Here is a 19,809-nt window from a genome sequence, read left to right on the forward strand (position 1 = left end):
CTGCAGCCAAATTACTACCACTATTGGGATTCTGGCATCTTCGTGGCAGGTGAAAGGGACTGACAGGACAGGAAATAAGGCCAAGATATGCCACCTCAAGAGTTGGTTGACACCTACCAGAATGTCCTTCTTTAGGAGTGTCTACACAGCACAAGGCTTTTAGACATTTAACATCTGAGCTTCCAACAGGTTAAGAAGGCTAAAAGCCCAAGAGATATAAAATATTACCAAATATTAATATATAAAACACAGTAAAACTAAATTTAGTTTGAAAATGTTTAAAGGGGTCACAAAATAAGCTTCTAGTAGATTAAAGAAGGAAAATCCACCAGTGACTGAAAACTTGCACTATTAAAAATGTTTGTGCAAATTTTAAAAGCTGCCAAAAACAGCATGAGTGACATTCCTATAATTAGCTGACAGGAGATTTAAGCGATGATAATCATAAGAATGATTTGAAAAAGTAACAATAAAAGGGGTAATCAGAGAAATTTATTATATAGTCCACAAAAAAAGAAAATGAAAAATTACAACAGTTTTTGGCAACTGAATCTCAGAGGAAAAGAGCTTCTGAGTGTGTGGAGTGCCAAACAGCTCAACAGTGGGTATACATTAAAATGTGTAAGAAAAAAGGCAGTGATAAACAGGAACTGTAGGAAAATGTAAGCAATTCCTGCCAACAAATGGGATGGAAAGGAGAAAGCCTAAACAACAAGATTCTCACAGGAGACGTTGCCAATCCAATAATTCAAATTGGCTTGTCATTAAAATACAGGCTTCTTTAAGCCTAGTCTCAGACAAATAATGTGACAAAAACCAGATCAATGGGTTTTTTTATATCCACTACCAGGCTGAAAGAGCTCCCAAAAGTTTCAGGCTGAAGCCATTTCAAAACTGTAAGAAGAGATTTAGACAAAGGACAACCTACATTTCAAGGCAGCAGACCAAGCAAAAGTTGCCAGTTGATTCACATGCTGCTTCATCAACCTTTCGCCTTAAAGTTCACATCTGGACACACCAAAGAGTACATGAAGAAGAAATGACTGAATGGATTCAATATGGGCTTAAATGCTTGAATCCATACAGATTGAAAAGAGAGTTTTCTGGGGTAGGACGGGCCAGTAGGGAGGGTCCCCTCCAGTAAAGCCCAAGTACCAGGGTGGTGGCTGTCAGTTGAATGTGTTGCCTGCTCCAGGGCTAAAAGGAACAGAAGAAAAGGAGGGGTGTGTGGAAAGGGAGAGATCCATGAAAGGGGCATTCCATGTGTGGCAAAACCTGCACAGCCCTTCCCTCTCCCATGACAAGCCAGCAATCTGATTGCCACTAACCAATTAAGACATTTTGAAGATAATGTGAAAACTGCCTTATGCTTGAGAAATCCTATTTACCCCACTCTTCTTGAAACACAACTGAATACAATCAAAACTAGTTTCCTTCCTACCGTAACTTGCCTTACACAGTATGAGCAAAACTAAACATCTCTCTGACCAAATTGTTTTAGTGTTGGCAATCCTATCTGTGATCTCTTCAACCTAAATTCATGAAAAATTCTGGATCACTTATGGCTTTTGATTTCCAAGAAACTGATGTAAAGTGCATTTAAAAGTTCTTAATGAACAAAATGTATTCTTGCCTACGGAATAATTTTTAACTTATTGATTGCACTGGAATATCCACCCTATACTGCCAACAACTGGAAATATGATCTATAAAGGTTAATCTATAGACAGCCATTTTAACTTTCGAAGTGTGGATTTTTTAAAACATCAGCTCTATTGAACTTTGAAGCTCTGTTGTTCTTTTGAAAGCTAATCATTATATAGTTCTTAAAAATCAGAAACAAATACATATGCAGCACATCCGCAGCGGAAACCTTTAGTTGTCATGGTCTGTTATTTAGCAACATGTTATCATTATGTCTAACAGTATCAAAGTAATGTCAGTAATACTTAACCTAAATACTATGAATGTCTCACAGACTGTGGTTGAATTAAGGGCAGCCATTAGAATTACACACACATCTGGAATGAAGCTAAATGTATTTATTTTTATGGAGTAAGGTTTATTACAACTTTGTCTAGACAATGATGCCAAAAAAGATTTTGGTCACAAATAGTTTGGGGACAATTTTCCTAATCATATGTGGGCAACAGCCCATGTCTTCCTCACATCCTTTCATTTGGCAAGGTATAGTCTAAGGAACAAATGTAACTTTCCCAACCTCCTATATGATTAACAGCAACATTATGTCAAGGCCTACAGATAAACTATGGCAACTGTTTAGACTGAGTCTCCCACACAGAGTGCTTATAAAGTTACTACCAACCACCTTCAAAATGCCACCCAAAAATGTTTTATGGTTTATTCAAGTTACTTGTACTCTTTCCATAACCTTAATACACATCTAAGCTAAACAGCCTGCAGCAATGACAGAGTGAACAGATCAAACCTACAACTGCAATTCTGAAATACAGCATTGAGTCATGGGACAGTTTGAAATAGTTTGCTATTCTCAAGCAATGATTATCCTTACAAAGTGTAAAGAAAAACAGGGTTGCTCTTACCTTTCACTGTTGTTCATCGACATTTTCTGTGTAGACACACATTGGGACTGCACTTGTGCAGGCCAGTTGCATAGATTCATTTTATAGCTTTAAAAATTCTAGAATTGGACTGTCTGCCCTAGAGAAAACTGAGCATGATCAGAATTTCCCACCCAAGATGGTCAACTCATATGTCTAATGGAAGGTGGTGCTCTGCAACCATGGATGGCACCAAAGGACAATACCAGAAGCCATGGAGTGGGCCACAACCTTTGCAGAATGCTTTCCTGCACTGAGTCAACTTGAGCCCACACCAAACACATTTCTTAAACAAGGCTCCTGAAGCCAGATGAATGTCCTGACACAGAGAACCTCAAAGGAAAACCAAAGAAAATAAGAAAAAATATGGAAAAGAAATATGCCAAACAGCAAGAAAAAAATTCTACCGAGATAATGGCCTCAAATATCAATCAAAAGGATTATAACACAGAGGAAAAAGCAACAACGAATCAATCTTGCAGTAGTAAAAAAGGAACTGAGGTAATGGGGGCCATCCAGCTTTTATCAGCAGACCACTCAGTTTTTTAAGCTATAAAATCAGCCTCTGTGGCCAGCCTGCACAAGCGCAGTCCCAATGTGGGGCTGCACATGAAGATTGACAATAAAGTTTCCTTTTCAACAACTCTTGTTTAAAAGCTGTCTGAACAGTGGTCAACAAAAAGATATGAAGATGAATACTCTTAGAGGAACTCCAAGTGACATATGAAATGATAGCATCTGCTGTAGATGCCTGTGATCCATTTTACTATTGCTTTTTACATTTACATACCATCGTCTCACACCTTTTCACACAAAATAATTCTTTACAAGATGAGAAAATCTGGAACAATACATAATTAATTAAAAATACTTATACCCTGCTTTTTCACAAAGCAATTTCCATAATAAAATAAAATAAATTAAGAGTCCACCAACTAAGAGTAATCCATTAAACAACAGTATAATGAAATCACATAAGCTGATGTTTAGATGTTGGTTTGAAAGAGTGGTAGTATAAAGAGAGATGTATGGCCACTTTGGGTCATGTGAAATTCCACTGGCAGACCATGAGGCACTTATGGATCAGTAGGATGGCACTGTTTACTAAAAATGCTTTTTTCTAATTTCTTCTGGTGTGGCAATCAGGTGCACTCCTCGATTCAGCTGATCTATGCTACTGTAAAAATAAGGCTGGATTACTGTAAATCACTTTATGTGGGACTGACTTTATAACGATCTCAGAAATGTAAGTTAATTCAGAATACAATGGCTTGCCTCTTGATGAAAAGAATTTGTCTTTTTTATTTAAAAAATGCACATGTTGCCTCTCCAGCAACCTGCCTAAGGTAAAATACAATCATAACTCTTAATACGGTCCAAATATATGGATCAAAAAATTCACATCATACAGCCACGTACAGATAGGGGATTTTTCGCTGCAAAGCTAGAATAACATTGTTTTGCAGAAAAATCCCAAGCATTTTCTTAAAATGGAGGGATTTACAAAAAATCCTGAAGGAGGAAGGTTTTTCTATTCACACAAAGATAAGATAAAGGAAACAATTCTCAGGAAACTATGATGGTAGAAAAAAAGGAGATTGTTGGTGCCACTGCAGCCCACCAGAAAAGAAGCTGGGCAGCAGCGGTGTTCAGAAAGTGGAGGAGGCAATGTGACTTTATCCTTTCTTCCACAGCCACCAGCCAAGTAGTGATGGCTGAGATTAGGGGTAGAGGGAGGAAGTGGTCCAGCTTTTTTCTTCCCTTTCCCCAATCCCTGCCTCTGTGCAGGAGAGCAAACTGCAGTGACTGAGCAGTAGCAGCTGAGGCACTTCCTCCCTGTGTCCTTCCCCACCCACTGCCCCAGACAAAAGGCATTGCGCTATGCAAAAATGTTTCTAATAGCAAAGATACAAAGTGAACCTCTTGTGCAAAGGTGTTCCAGGGAAAGTCCCCCAACCAGAAATGCACTCTGTGTCTAATTACAGCCCATTTCACCTCTGTTGCTAGCAGTACCAAGACCTCTGATGCCAACCTTTAAGAATGGGCAGGTTCACAAAGAAAGCGATAGACATTTAGATATGCTGAGAATAAGTTGAGGGCTTCAGAGTCAAAACCCAGCACTTTTACCCCAAGCAAACTCGAAGCTAATGAAGATTTTGTAATACAGTGGTAATATGCTCATGTCCAATGTTTTACACAAAGAAGAAAAAGAAAAGTTAGGAAGCCCCATAAAGTGTGTACAGTGTGGTAAGAAGAGAAAGTTGCTAAACTCAAGATTCTTGTACTACAACATCTGGAATGAAACCTATAAGGTAACAAGCATTTAAAACACAAAATCTAATAACTTTTTTTTATTTTTACAAAAATTATGCTTACCTGATATATTCTAAAAGGGATGTAGCGAAATCCACTATCTTCTGGAGGGTACTCCATGAGTTTCCTGTTTATGGCCCAAAACTGATCAAATTTGTCTGAAAATGAGAATAATGTTACATGTTTTAATAAAACAGGTCCTGATTTTACTGATTTTTTAATCATTTCAAATTGTTTGAATATCTGCTTCAAATAGAAAGGTGATAAAATAAATAAAAGGAAAGTATGCAGGAACAGAACATATGTCTCTCCCCATATTTCAGTCGGTCCTGATCTAAGCTGACAAAGACTCATTCACACTTAGGCAAGAAATCATTAAATCAGTTGAGTAATTCATGGAGGGGAGAAGAATCACAAACTATGTTTATCAAATTTCAGCACAACACTGAACTTAAGTAAGGTCTTGTAGCAGTCAATATAATAAGGTTAAGTGCACTTCTTGAAAATTCACTAAACAATTATACACAACCCACACTCCTAGTTTATGCAACACTTTAAAATGTGTACATCAGTTAGCTAACAAGTAGGTCTTCTATCCCAAAGCAGCAAGCAACAGTATTCAGAGTATTATGGGTTATAATCCATTTAATTTACATAGGTTCCAAAAAGTTGGATACAGTAATCAGGGGTGTTGAACTCATTTATTATGATGCCAGATTTGACATAAATGAGACCTCGTCAGGCTGGGCCATGTGTGTCATAAAATGTAATGCCGGGTAGTGGAGATATAAACTTTATAAAGGGCACAGACAAACACAATTAAAGACTTTTAAAACTTAAAATAAAACATGCTTAAAACATTAGGACTCTTGCAATATTCTGTCTATTTAATAGTCTCTGATAACTGACACCTCTTGCTCTGAATTACTGCATCAAAATCTAGAGACAATGTTTGTGCTGTAGCAATCTCGAGTATGCTGTTCAGGTGCGTATCTGTAAGTTGCAAACCTACTTTTGATGTACTGACATTCATTACAGAGATCTCATGGTCAATGTTTTGAGCCCAAAACCCAGAGGAAAACATGAAGCAGCTGGGCATTGCAAGCTTTTGTACCTAACTTGCTTTGTGTGCTGATCCAGAGCATGTGAAGGCCCCATGACACAGACTGAAGGCTTTGTGTTTGTCTATAAACTATAGTCTACCCCAGAGAAATAACTACACTCCTATGACGTAGTGCAAGAACAGAAAGACATCAGTGATCAGAAGGGCTTTTGCCCAGCAGGAACTCATTTGCATAGTAAGTCACACACCCTGACACCAAGCCGGCCAGAACTGCATTTCTGTGTGTTCCTGCTCAAAAAAATCCTGGTGATCAGTATCAGCCTACAATATGGGAAGTATAAATTCAAAATTCCCAGTCTACAAAGAAATGTGCTGGGTGAACTTGGTTTGGACACACACTCTCAATCTAATCACCTCACTGGCTTGTCATTATTCCTCATCTGAATAGTTCATATTGCATTCCTACTGAGAACGACTGGATTATGAAGGCATGAATACAGTAAAAAAGAGGAGGGGAAGCCAGTTGCACCCAGGACAGTCCTGGCATAATGAGCCCAACAAAACACTTCTCCCTCTGTCTTGTGCTCTCTCTCTCTCTCTCTTCCTCTTGCTCTGTATCTCCTGTGTGACTGCGAGAGCCTAGCAAAGCAAGCTGTGATCCAGAAGAAAGCAAGAAAGAGGGAGAAGGAAGCACACCACAGCCAGTTGATCATGGGCAACCTACAAGCCCTGGGCAGGCTGCATCCATCCCATGGCCACATGTTTTACACACTGTGCATACTATTAGGAGGAAAACACACTGTTGAATCAGCAAATTTGTTTTTATATACTGTAACTAATATCACCAGACTCTCATAAACCTAGATAAACTCAAACTACAGAATGTCTATTATGAATGCAATAAAATCATATTTTGTTCACAACATCTACAAGACTACCACTGAGTGATAGTCCTCAAAAGCTGCTCTAAAAAAACTCTACACAGTATGCCCCCTCAAGTATCCCTGTCATTTTAATGTTATGAACACTTCAAAAGTAAGTTACTCAAAGTATAAAAATGTTCCATAGAAAAATTAAATAGCATTTCTGGGAATAAAAGGAAAGAGATAGAATACTTTTGCTATATCAGTTTCTATACTGGAAGTTTTGATGTGTATCAGTGATTTTTTTTCATATCACTCCCTATTATTAAAGCTGCAATGAAAAACTCATCTTACAGGTAGAAAGCTGATAATAAGCCTGAAAACTGGAAACTAATAAAATTGTTGTAAAGTTTAATTATTAACTATTTTTATGCTGCACGCTTTGACTTATAAAATGTAATTCGGCTTCTTTATTAAAAGTTTGTAAACAAAATCATGTCTTTAAGAAAGCATCTCAGAACTGTCTGACATCATTTACACCCATACCAGAAAATTCTTTGAAGTGTAAAGAGGATGGTCCTGCAGATATTAACACTTAACTGCTCTAAAGTCTTCAAGATGATCTATATGACAGTTTGAGAGGCCAACTAACACTATAGAAGGTGGCCCACACAATTCACCTGATTCACATACTTGAATACTAGTCACCACAGGTAGATGCAACACAAAAGGTGAGGATAGATCTAACAAAAAAGAGAACCACAGATGAGGGATACTGAGCCTTCCTATTTTTCTGTTTGCAGCCCAATGTCCTTCCTGGTTTCTCCCAAAGGCTGACCTCCAGTAACAGAGCCTGAAAAAAATAACTGTCAAGGAGGTTCAGCACCATGTTTTTTGTATTTTAAATAACACCTCCTACTTACAAGACAAGTGTGTCTAAACTGCCTGAAGAGTTAAGCCATGAGATTCTTGCAAGTATGCAGCTCATTTTGTCACTAGTCAAAAGGATCAGACAGCTTTTAGATGCCTCCTCACTGCCTAAGACACAAGTCATACTACTCTACCAGTCTGACTGTAGCTGCTTCAACAATAGCTATACTTGCCAGACATTCCAGATTCAATATAACTTGAGGGCTCGAACCCTCCTGTAGTAGAAATTCCTGCTGCCCCAAAATCAACAAGAGCTATTTCTATCTTCACCCTCTCTCAAATTCACACAGGAATTCACCTCAAGATTTATCAGACTTGCAGTGCAAACCTGAGCAGAGTTAATCCAGTCAATCCATCAAAGTTGATGCAGACTAATGTGATGTGCCAAACACTTACAATTCTATAGCTAGCCCCATTGTTGTATTACATGCTCTTAAATATTATATGTATTGTGTGGCTTTTTAATCAATAGGAAAATGTATAAATTTTCATTCAAGGATTTATGCATCAGTGCAAAGTCAGTTACAACCAACTAAAAGTGCCAGGTGACTATTTATATATCCTTTCCAACATGTTAGCACATTTTTCTTAAATGCCAGTATTAATACAAACTGAGTTGAGCTTGTTCAGTATATTTTACCTTCAATAAATGGCTGTGTGATAGGCAGGCTTAGATATCTCAAAAGGGATATGAAATTAAACAGGACATTTCAGAAATCTATAATAGGCCAGATAAAACTACTGTGTGACTCCCAGGTTTCCAGAAGCCCAGTTATAATGAGCATTCCAAAAAAGAAGCAATAACAAAATAAAGATCTTCACTGCCACTGAAAGTGGTGGCAGCTACATTAATAGATGGCTTCAAGAGGGGACTGGATAAACATATGAAGCAGAGGTAAATCAGTGGTTATTAGCCACAGACTATAGATGGAACTCTCTGTCTGTGGCAGTGATGCTCTGTATTCTTAGTGCCTTGGTGGGGGGCGGGTGACAGTGGGAGAGCTTCTAGGGTCCTGACCCCACTAGTAGCACCTGGGGGGGGGGGGGTTGGCCACTGTGTGGCAGAGCACTGGACTGGATGGGCAATTGGCCTGATCCAAAATGGCTTCTCTTATGTTCTTATCTCGATTTGGGAAACTTTTCTAGCCCACTTTCTAAATAGTAAATTGTTTTGTTAAAAAATACCAAATTATATTTTCATCTCAAAGTTTTAGGTCCTCAAGAATCACTGTCTCCGAGAAACACAACTTCTACTGTTTGCAACAACTAAAATTTGAATTAATGCCAGCAACAGACAAGTAACATGATGGTAGGTAGGCTATCTAAAAATGTGTTTCCAAAATTGTGCAGCTCCAAGTTTTTGATAGCAACATGCAAGAATGCAGAAGTCTTTAGCATTGTATTGTATTAAACCATTTAGTCTGATGAAATGCAGCTTACAAGGCTATTAGTAGGGAAAAATATATGGTCTTTCATAGAAAAAGCAACTTGCAGATGTATCATTAACTCTGAGGCAGTTATCACAACTGCTACTTTCTTTTCTTTTTTGTGGTCATCAATTTTGTTTCACAGAGGGGTTTAAAATCTTCAGCCTATCTATAATGAAAGCCATACTGAAAGATGCAGCATTTATTTTGAAAAGTTATCTTGGTTTCATAAGTTTTTCTTATTTCTCTTTTACTAAGTAATGAAATATAAAATTAGCATTTGAAAGCTTTCAAAACATTATCTGTTAGGTTCCACAGGTGCAGTTTCCAATGACACACACTGAAACCCATACAACCAACATTTCTAGGCAACCTCTTATCTTGGGATTACCACAATGTTCTCCCAAACAAGTCAAACACATGTCTACTTCAAACATTTTAACAGAATAGTTGATAACTAAGAACATTAGTAGAAACAAAGCTTAGAAGTTCACCTACACAAATCTATACCTCTGCCCAAAAGAGTTTTTCATTAAACTCTTTGCTTTGCTTAAGCAGACTTTTAAATTTCCAGTGGTGAAGCCTTTCACAAGCTCACTTTTTATTCATAAGCCAAACTAAGCTCACTTTTTATTCATAAGCCAAACTATCATTACATTCCCTAAACTGACCTCAAGTTTGATCCTGTACGAACAGAAGCAAATTTGGTAAGCAGCACTGGGGCAAAATGTTACATAGACACACTGAAACCTGTGCTATTCGAACTTTATACTTGAGATGTCCAGACAAGTTAAATTAGGACTCATGCTTAGCTTTAACTAGCGACCCTGTGGTGCAGAGTGGTAAAGCAGCAGTACTGCAGTACTGTGGTCGGAACTCTCTGCTCACGACCTGAGTTCGATTCTGGCGGAAGCTGGATTCAGGTAGCCAGCCCAAGGTTGACTCAGCCTTCCATCCTTCCCAGGTTGGTAAAATGAGTACCCAGCTTGCTGGGGGGAAAGTGTAAAAGACTGAGGAATGCAACGGCAAACCACCCCATAAAAAAGTCTGCTGTGAAAGTGTTGTGAAAGCAACGTCACCCCAGAGTCGGAAACGACTGGTGCTTGCACAGAGGACCTTTCCTTTCCTTAGCTTTAACAAAATAAGTGAAGGTAAGAGTTCACGGTCCTATGTGATTGTTGCAGTTACACCAGTGTCTAGAATTGGATTAATCTCTTTCATTTAAATATCTGTGTACCATCACTGCTACGAAAAGTTTATCATTCTTTTTACCTTTCATCTAATAAAAGTTGTAAACACTTGAATGAGACACAAGGGGCAATATTTAGTTTCAAAAACGTACAAATTTGAACAACTTCCTGTAGCATTTAATAATGCATATGTATAAAAACAGAAGGAAAAAGCATAAGAACATAAGGGGAAAAACATAACAAGCCATGTTGGATCAGGCCAATGGCCCATCCAGTCTAACACTGTGTATCACACAGTGGCCAAAAACTCAGGTGCCAGCAGGAGGTCCACCATCAGGGCAAGAACTCCAGAAGTCCTTCCAGTATTGACCCCCAAGCCCCAGGAATACAGAGCATAACTGCCCTAGAGATAGAGTTCCGTCTATACCTTGTGGCTAATAGCAACTCACGGACCTCTGCTACATATGTTTATTCAATGTCCTCTTGAAACTGTCTATGCCTGTAGCAGTGAATTCTATGTGTTAATTACTCTGGGTAAAAAAGTACTTCCTTTTATCTGTTCTAAGCTTTACTGCTGATTAATTTCACTGAATGTCCACAAGTTCTTGTATGGTGATAAAGGGAGAAAAATACTTCTTTCTCTGCTTTCTCTATCCCATGCATAATTTTGTAAACCTCTGTCATGACACACCTCAATCTATATTTTTGTAAACTAAAGAGCCCTAAACTCTTTAAAATTTCTTCATAGGGAAGGTATTCCATCCCCTTAATCATTTTAGTTGCCCTTTTCTGATGCTATAATATCTTTTTAGAGATGCAGTGACCAGAACTGTACACAGTATTCCAAGTGAGGCCACATCATAGATTTATACAGGGGCATTATGATGCTGGTTGATTTGTTTTCAGTCCCCTTAATAATAATCCCCAGCAGAGCACTGCCTTTTTAATTTGCCTTTTTATTTTATTTATTTAAGAGTCAATATCTTCAGTGAATTATCTACCACAACTCTAAGATCTCTCTCCTGGTCAATTACCACTAGTTCAGACCACATCAACATATATTTATAGCTTTGGATACAATGTGCATTACTTTGCACTTGCCCACATTGAACCTCATTTGCCACGTTGATGCCTACTCGCTCAGCCTCAGATATTTCTGGAGTGCCTCACACAGTCCTCCTTGGTTCTCACTGCCCTAAACAACTTACTGTCATCCAGAAACGTTGCCACTTCACTCTTTATTTTCAACTCCAAGTTGTTAATGAAAAAATTACAAAGCACTGGAACCTAGTACCGAACCCTGCAGTACCCTATTGCTTATCAAAAGATAAATAGAATGTAACCAAAAATACCCTCAAGTGAAAGTGAAGCATTTCCAGAAATTCTAAACCGCTATGTTTTCTTCTTTACTTTGAAGAAAATCACACTATCGCTTTAACAATTCCTAGGGCATAAATACAACAGCCTACTTAAAAAAATTAATCACTTCCCTTAGAAATGGCACTTACCATTCTGTAATCCCATCCAAAGTTGTTTATGATCCTTTTTTTGCATCTCATTGATAACTTGACTTTTATGTTTTAGGACATCTGCTTCTTTTATAGAAGCCATGAAATGAGCCTCGATAACATCTTTAGAGGAACAATGAAGAAGGTCTTTCTCTGGAAAGTTCTAGAAAGAACAAGACCATTATCATCATTATCAAAACAAGGAATGGTTCATCAACTCAGCAACATTTTCTGTAGTGTAACCAATGAGAATAAACATAGTGCATAATCCTCATTTAGTAGGGATGAGCACAAAGAGAGGAAAACGATGGTTCATTTCATTTCCTGATTTGTTGGATTTCTGACCTGGTTTGGGGTTCATTTGGTGTAAAACTCACTAGGAGTCTCCATCAGCAGGCTCTCCTCCAAGTTTAGCAAAGATTGGATTTGGTATGTCTGAGTTATAGTCCCCAAAGCAGGTGCCCCCAGAAAAGCTCAGCTTCTGTCCTCACAACTAATTCTTCTCTTTTCATGCTGCAGAATGTGAGCTCTGTGATTGGCTCCCAGAGCTGCCAATGAAGCTATGGACAACTGCTTCCATAAACATGTTCAGTATTTCTAGTATGTTTAGTATTTCTAGGGCTCCTGGAAGTCCACCCCCAGTGCTGCCTAGCAATTGACTGAATCAGCACCAGACTGTCTTGGAAAACGAACTGCAAAGACAAAACAAATGAAGCATCATGGTCAAAAGTGGTTCAAAACAATCCACAAATTGGCCCAATTCATGCATGAATCGCAATTCATGGTTCGGTTTGTGCCCATGCCTACTCATTAGCCTTAGAAATCTTGATTTCTAATTATGAACTAAAGGTGCTTTGTACAGGAGAAGGCATGACGTGCAGCAATAATACTTAGGACTCCCATAGAACTCCCAACTCCATAATATAGTAGAACAATTAGAAGACGTTTGGCCTTTCCTTCTTCCAGTTTTCTAGCCCAACTTGAAGGCAACCAGCTGCAAATTCCTTCCAGGACCCTACCCATCATGCACTCTGCACCCTAAGTCTCCTTCCTAAGCAAGAAAGCCTGAAATTAAGAGAGAAAGCATACCAACAAAAAGAGAAGTTACATGGGAAAATAGGTATTCTGCTAGTGAAACCCCAGCGTAGATCCCACAGACTTAGTCTGTGTCTTCAGTACTAATTTCTCTTTCAGGAATCATCTGGTTTTGCAGCAAGAACGACATTGTAAAGTAAATACCTCTTTAAAAACTCAATTTTGTACCCAAATGTAGCTGAATTGAGCATGAATTAAAGCGGGGAGAGACAGATCAGCTTCCAGTTCTTACAGGCCAATAAGCTAAAAAAATCCCAAAAAACCATGTATCAACTAGCAATGGGCACGAACCAAATTACAAACCAAAATTAATCACAAACTGAGCCCGCTTTGGCGGGGAGGGCGGGATATAAATAAAAAAATTTATTATTTGTGAACCTCAGTTCATGCCATCTTGCTCCCATGAACCACCCAAGTGGTTCATGTGGTTTGTGTCAGCAGACACACTGGCACCAGTGAAGATGTTTTTAAATCTTTTTATATGCCTTCTCCATGCTGTGCTGCAGCACAAACAATTTAAAGGGATCTCTTTAAATGGTTTTTGCAAGCCACACTGAGAAGGCATTTAATGCCTTCCTAGTTCACTTGTGCATCACACTGCTGCTACCACAGTGGCACAGATTGCAAAGGCCATTTAAAGCCAGGTGAAATCACCACTTCTGGGTGACTTTGCTGTTTGGATTCTACTCCTGTGTGGTACCCTTTAAATGGGTTTCACAAGTGGGTGCCACACAAGAGTGAAGTCCAAGCGACATGGTAAATTTGCCACTTGGACTCCACTCCCACACAGCACCTACTTCCAAAAGTCATTTAAAGGCAATGTTCCTGGGAGAATGTTCTCCCAGGAAGGGAGATTTTCTCCCCCTTCAATTCTGCTGGTCTCGGGGAGCTGCCCCCAGCAGAAAGAAGGAAGATTTACCAACTTCACTTACTTGAACTGGTTCGCAAAGCAGGGGAGGTTCATACCCATTTCCCAACACCAACCCAGCAGCCATCACTTCTTCCCCTGCTCCTCATGCATACAAGAAATAATTTTGAGGACCTCTAGTCTCAAACCTATACATTAAAAAATACCTCAAAATGAAGACAAATGTACCTTAAAATGTACTGTGATATTCCAAGGAAGGGCTGTATTTGATGCATGAAGATCAAAGAGCAAGCCAATAGGATAATGCCTAGAAACAGGTGAAAATGCAGAAGGCAAGAACCTTAATGGCTAGAATTGCAACACTAACCATTACCAAGACAGGAATGTTTCAAATATATATCTAAAATATTTCCATATTAGAATGCTGTCCCTCACACACACATTTCCCCCCGACTCCCAACTAAAATATAATACCATCTCTGCCCAATCCCTTTTAATTCAACAGCATACTGCTGAGGCAGTAACAGTTACTGAAATATAATTTAAGGCATTTGATTATGTGTAAAGTGAATTAATTTCTGTTCTTTTGTGTTTCACCCACATGCCAAAAAGCATTCTAGATGAGAATACCACATTAAATTTTTAAGCCCACAAAAATATATGATGCAAACCGGCCCCATGGATGTTCACTCTATGCATGGATGTGGCCAATTTCAGCAACAAACATATCTTGCATAAGCTGAGATGTAATTTTGAAAGCAAGCCCCTTTCATCCAAACAATAATTATGGGAAGCGACAATTTACGTAGGAATTCCTTCATGCTATCAGTAAATGCATAGAGCCTTAATGACAAGATAAGCAATTAAACAAATGGCAGTCTAGATTTGAAAAAAAATAGCCAATAGATAACCAAATATGTCTTCAGGACCAAATATGACATTTAACCTGGGAGCAGAGAAAAAACATGGTAGTAGAATAATGTGAAATAAGAAACTGTGTGACCACTTATAAAAAAGGTTTTTATCCCCAGGACTTGAGCAGGCCATTTCCAAAGTTACACTGTAATTCTGAGCCTCTTTCTTAGCTTTTAGTCTCTGATAATGTTTTTTTACCCCTTCTGAAGCAATAAATCTGGCTGAGGGGCAAGGAGAGCCAACAACAGCTACTAATGAGCTGCCATTCCAGCTTCTGATGTAGGTCCATCTAGCCTATGGCCAGACAACCTCAAAGAATCAAACTCCTGCCCACATCACAATAGAGGTGAGACTGCAGCAGAGCAATAACTTGCACTATGACTTTTTCCAACTCTCTTTATGTTACTCAGCCTGCTGAAACAAAACAGTTTTTCAAGATGTGTAACAAACTCAACTCTGCCAGTGAGTCCGTTCCAAGTGTTTCTACTGTAGTCATCATCCTGACTAACATTTTATTTCCAGAGAAAACTTCAGGCCTCCACAAATTTGGATTCCACAAATCTGTTACAGCTACCATATCCAGGTAAGCAACAGACACCTTCCATTTCAAATTAAGTGACCTATCACCTGTTTTGGAAGAGTTACACAATACTTTATCTGAGAAAAAGAAAATCATAACTGCATTCATAATGAAGGCAAACTCACTCCTGTACTCTGCTCTGCTGATTTTCATTTGAGGACAACTGAGGCTAATTTGATTCCTCCAGTTTCATTGGTCTCAACTTTCCAGAAGACAGTGTCAAGAAAAATTGCAAGTAATTAGGTCAAAGCTAGAGTTCTTCATGCTTATGTTTCATAAGTACTCCGTGTATACTTTGGCCATCTTGTGATGCTCCCAAACTACTCTCATAATTCAAATACCAGTAAGCCCCCAAAACATTTTTCAGTTATGAGAATAGGAATGCTTAAAATGGATTAATCGAAGTAAAGCATGCATATTTTTCCTCATACCCAGACAAAAGAATTGCATTATATCATTTTAAAACTCATTTCTAAAGCCACAGAAAGCGGGGGCTCCATCTAAATTAATCTTCAGGTCTCTACCGAAGATTCATACTGCCTTCAGACGTTTAAAAGCTAGTTGGATGAAAAATCCCGGCCCACGCCTAACCTCAAGTTCTGACAGGTTTACTGGTAGCTCTTGTCGAATTTCAAGGCTGTTGCTGACAGAAACTGAAAGTGGTAAATAGTTAAACTGACAGAGTCAGGACACAGACTCCCTGAAGCTAATAGCCACACACAATTAGATACGCCCTCAGCAGTAATAGCCTTCTATCACCTCTGCAACCATCCTTCACCAACTACCAGTATCTCAAGAAAAGTTTCAACATAAGCCTTGGATACTCAACATCTTTTCACCTCTTCAAAGAACAAAGAGTGCTCAACTACAAAACAGAGTGACATTTCCCTGAAAGTAGCACAGTTTGTTTGGTGGGTATGAATACCACTTATGGATAGCAATAATATCAAGTCTACCAGTAAACGTATATTTGGAAAGATTGTAGAAGAATTTAGAATTAAGTCTGTCAGCAAATCTGCTTACAACCATTCCGCTAGACAAAGAACCACCAATAATTAAGACCAATAAAAATATTTATATATATATATATATATATATATATATATATATAATGTGTATATGTACTGAACAGATCCAAACTGAATCAGATCTATAAGCTTGAGTTTATAGAGTTTCATGGTACCAACAGGAGAAAAGTGATTTGAGCAGATTCACAAAGGTCTGTGGGAATAAGCCATGCTGTTTGTATAAGAATACTAAGCTGGTCTCAATGACTATAATTCCATTGTGATTTTTAAACAGTGCAATTACTACCAGGCAAAGTGAATTGCAAATGTTTTTAGATAAAAACTCAGAGTAACAAAAATGAAGAACAGAATTTCAATGTTGGAGACTAATATAAATTCTATTTTAGAGAATGGCATAGTTAGGACAGTCAAAATATGATAGCTTTGTTGACTGAAGCGACCAGACACAAGCAAGATCAACTATACAGGATATGGCAGTTTCTTTACACATACTTAGTTATTTAGCACCATCTGCTGGTTACTCTACTCAGAGTTAGGAGGCAGTAATTGAATGGATTTCAGGACATATAAACGTGCCATCAAAGATAAACATTTAATACTTTTTAACAATCCATCCAGCTAGTTCTCAGATTTTGACACAGAGCCCAAATAAATTACCAAATCTTCTGAAATTCTAAAGCACTAGCAATTCATCTACTGCATCAAAACAAACAGTATCTTGGCATCTTGAAAATGAATAACACTATGGCATATGCCACAAAGACTTATGCCACAATAAACCTGTTCACCTTTAACTCTTGGGGGGAGGGGTGTCTCTGAAATATACACGATTTCCCTACATATATACTATAACCCTGACCTGTTATGACTACAGATATTTTAATAGTATTTCAGTTCTTGAAGACCAGACTTTCAAGAAAATGGTCATGGAATTATGTTGCATAAAGTGTAAACAACTATTTTCATCATTTTACCATCTTTAGGAGATATGTTGGGGGGGGGGGGAATCAAAGCAATTTCTTGTTCAAAGTACATTTGCAGAAACTAGCAAGACTTAAATGTAAAATAAAACTCTCATTCTTAAAGAATGTCATTTATTTGCCAGATTAAACTAAAATTTGTGTCAAGTGAAAGAAATGTTTAATAAAACCTTTTCCCTAAAGCAAACAACCCCAAACTTTATCAGTTGCTGTGAGCAAGAGTTTAGGGGGGATTTGCAGCAGGGGGAACAAAAGTTTAAGCTATGAGGGAAAAAATCAGTGGCTTGATTATTCTCAACCATGGCATTTATTAATGTAGGAGTAAGGACAGATATCTCTATGGTAGGTCTTGACAAATTTTCTTCAGATCTAGGACCTAGACCCAAAAATCAAGGAGCCAGACTCATCCATAAAAGACACAATGTTTTTACTGTCATATAAGTTGCCTTGGCAGGTTTCTGGAAAAGGGGCATATACATTTACAGGAATTCAAAATGAAATCTTACACCACCTTGTCACGGTTTCCCCTCACCCCAAAACAGAAACGAGAAGAAACCTTGGGTCAAGGAGCAAGGCAAAACAAATTACAAAACTACTATAGGGAGAATAGTTCTAACTCCAGTCTTAAAGGTATCCGCTACCAGCCTCTTGACTATTTTCTCCCAGTGTCAGAGTGAAGAGACAAAACTTCTCCAGGAATTAACAGAAAAGTCAGCCTCTGCAAGGTTAGCTTGCAGTCCGAGTTTTCAATCTAAGATGTTACCAGAAGGTGGTCAAATCCAAGACTTCTAGATTTAGCCTTTGAGGCTACAGGAGACAAAAAATCATGCCAGATTTAAAAATATAATTGTTTTATTAAAGTATTCTAAGCAAAGGTATTTCTTAAAGGACACAATTGTGAAGGATAAAAACAAGAACTCTAAGCATAACCAACCTAGCCGTTACAATATTAATAGTTACCAGTGTAGTTCACAAAGTTTGCCAGGTTCAGCACCAACCTCTGATTCTCAGAGACAAGTAAGGACTTCAGCGCATTTCAGGAACAGCAATTAAAATGGATTCCAAGCAAGGCTGAGCTGGGCCACCACTGACATGTTTGCCAAGTGATCACCAAGCTAAAAGCAAGACAAAAGCTGGCTAACATAGCAAAGGATTCTGAATGGTCTCAGCCCAGAGGAACCAATCAGAATCAGAGAGAGGATACAACTCTCTTCTCTTGTTTCTGAGACATGCAACCACCTCACTGCAGATTAGAAGTCCAGTTTCTCAGGTAACAAGGTAATTTCTTCAGAAGTTAGGAATTTGCCAATTAAGAGGCCTAAGCAAGGATGGTATCTTTCCATGGCCAGATGCAAGCAGTTAGCCTGAAAGTCACACTCTTGTTCTACCTCTGTGAGAAAATATTTTGTAGGCCTTAAGCCTGAACCAACATTTTCACATTGAGCAAAACTTGTAGTGAACCATAATTCTTTACACACCTATTGACTCCATCAACATTTTAAAAAAAAACCCTGAAAAGACTAGAGCTCAGGGTAAACTGTGCAAGCCATAATGCATAGGGACATCTTGTATATGGAGTATTATCACAGGTTTCTCCACCTGTGGTTTGAAACAGGTATATACTGGCCAGAAGAACCTACTTATAATTCCAGTAGCATTAGAGGAAAGGAGGTATACTGATTTTAGTCAAAGGAGCTTTTGAAATGTTATGCCTTCACCCTTTGTACAGTTCCCTTTCAGCACGTGGAAAGGGGAAGACAATGCTTTATCCACTTCCAGACAGTGCCCAATTTGTACACATTGAAAGTGGCAATAAATATGAAAAAGCAGAATGTTGGAGTATGACAACAGGATGTCTGAAGCTGTCTTATAGGTAAAGTACACATTAATTTCACAAGAATATAAAGTCCTAGCAGGGTTTTTAAAAGAAAAGATTCCTCAGGAGGCTATGTTTTATAAGTAAAAAAGGGTGAGTGCATGTAGTACTTTCTACTCAATGATACAGAGTCTGTCCAGAATAAATACAACTACCTTTTCTCTGTCCCTGTTTGCCTGTGTGTTCTCTCCCTGCACATGTGCCTCAGCTCTGTCTTTTAAGAATGATTCCAACTCCACCAGTTAAGCAAGGTTTTTTGACACGCGTGCCAAAAGTCCTTAAAAGGTGTGGCTGTAGCTGCCAGATGAACTTCTTAAGTAGCACTCCACTGTCTTCCTCTGAGGCATAGCTTTTGGATGAAAGCCTTGACTAAAAGGCACAGGATGGAGAACTACTAAAGAGGGTGGGCTGGCAACTCTAGTCCTGCCTCTTAGCAACAGCTATGGGAGATAGTTCAGGTTATCAGAGGGGCTGAAGAGAAACAGCTGAAGAGGAACTGAAGAGAAACAGTAGCTACTACAGGGAATTGTCCAGGCACTATGGCCCTCTAGTGACTGGATTTCTCAAGACCTGCTCCCAGATACACACTGT

At 38.6% G+C, this 19,809-nt stretch overlaps 1 protein-coding gene across 2 annotated transcripts in view; it reads right to left on the minus strand.

Moving 5' to 3' along the window:
• ATG5 (autophagy related 5) overlaps nt 1–19,809 on the minus strand; it is a 42,373-nt gene that overhangs the window by 13,954 nt on the left and 8,610 nt on the right. For both annotated transcript variants that reach the window (XM_060237635.1, XM_060237628.1), the window contains exons 4-6: nt 14,068–14,146; nt 11,877–12,039; nt 4,959–5,053 (exon numbers count right to left, since the gene is read on the minus strand). In XM_060237635.1, coding sequence (XP_060093618.1) covers nt 4,959–5,053; nt 11,877–12,039; nt 14,068–14,146 — 337 coding nt within the window. The remainder of the gene's footprint in view (nt 1–4,958; nt 5,054–11,876; nt 12,040–14,067; nt 14,147–19,809) is intronic.

Source organism: Heteronotia binoei, chromosome 1 (genome assembly GCF_032191835.1).
Source record: "Heteronotia binoei isolate CCM8104 ecotype False Entrance Well chromosome 1, APGP_CSIRO_Hbin_v1, whole genome shotgun sequence".
Classification (NCBI taxonomy): Eukaryota; Metazoa; Chordata; class Lepidosauria; order Squamata; family Gekkonidae; genus Heteronotia; species Heteronotia binoei.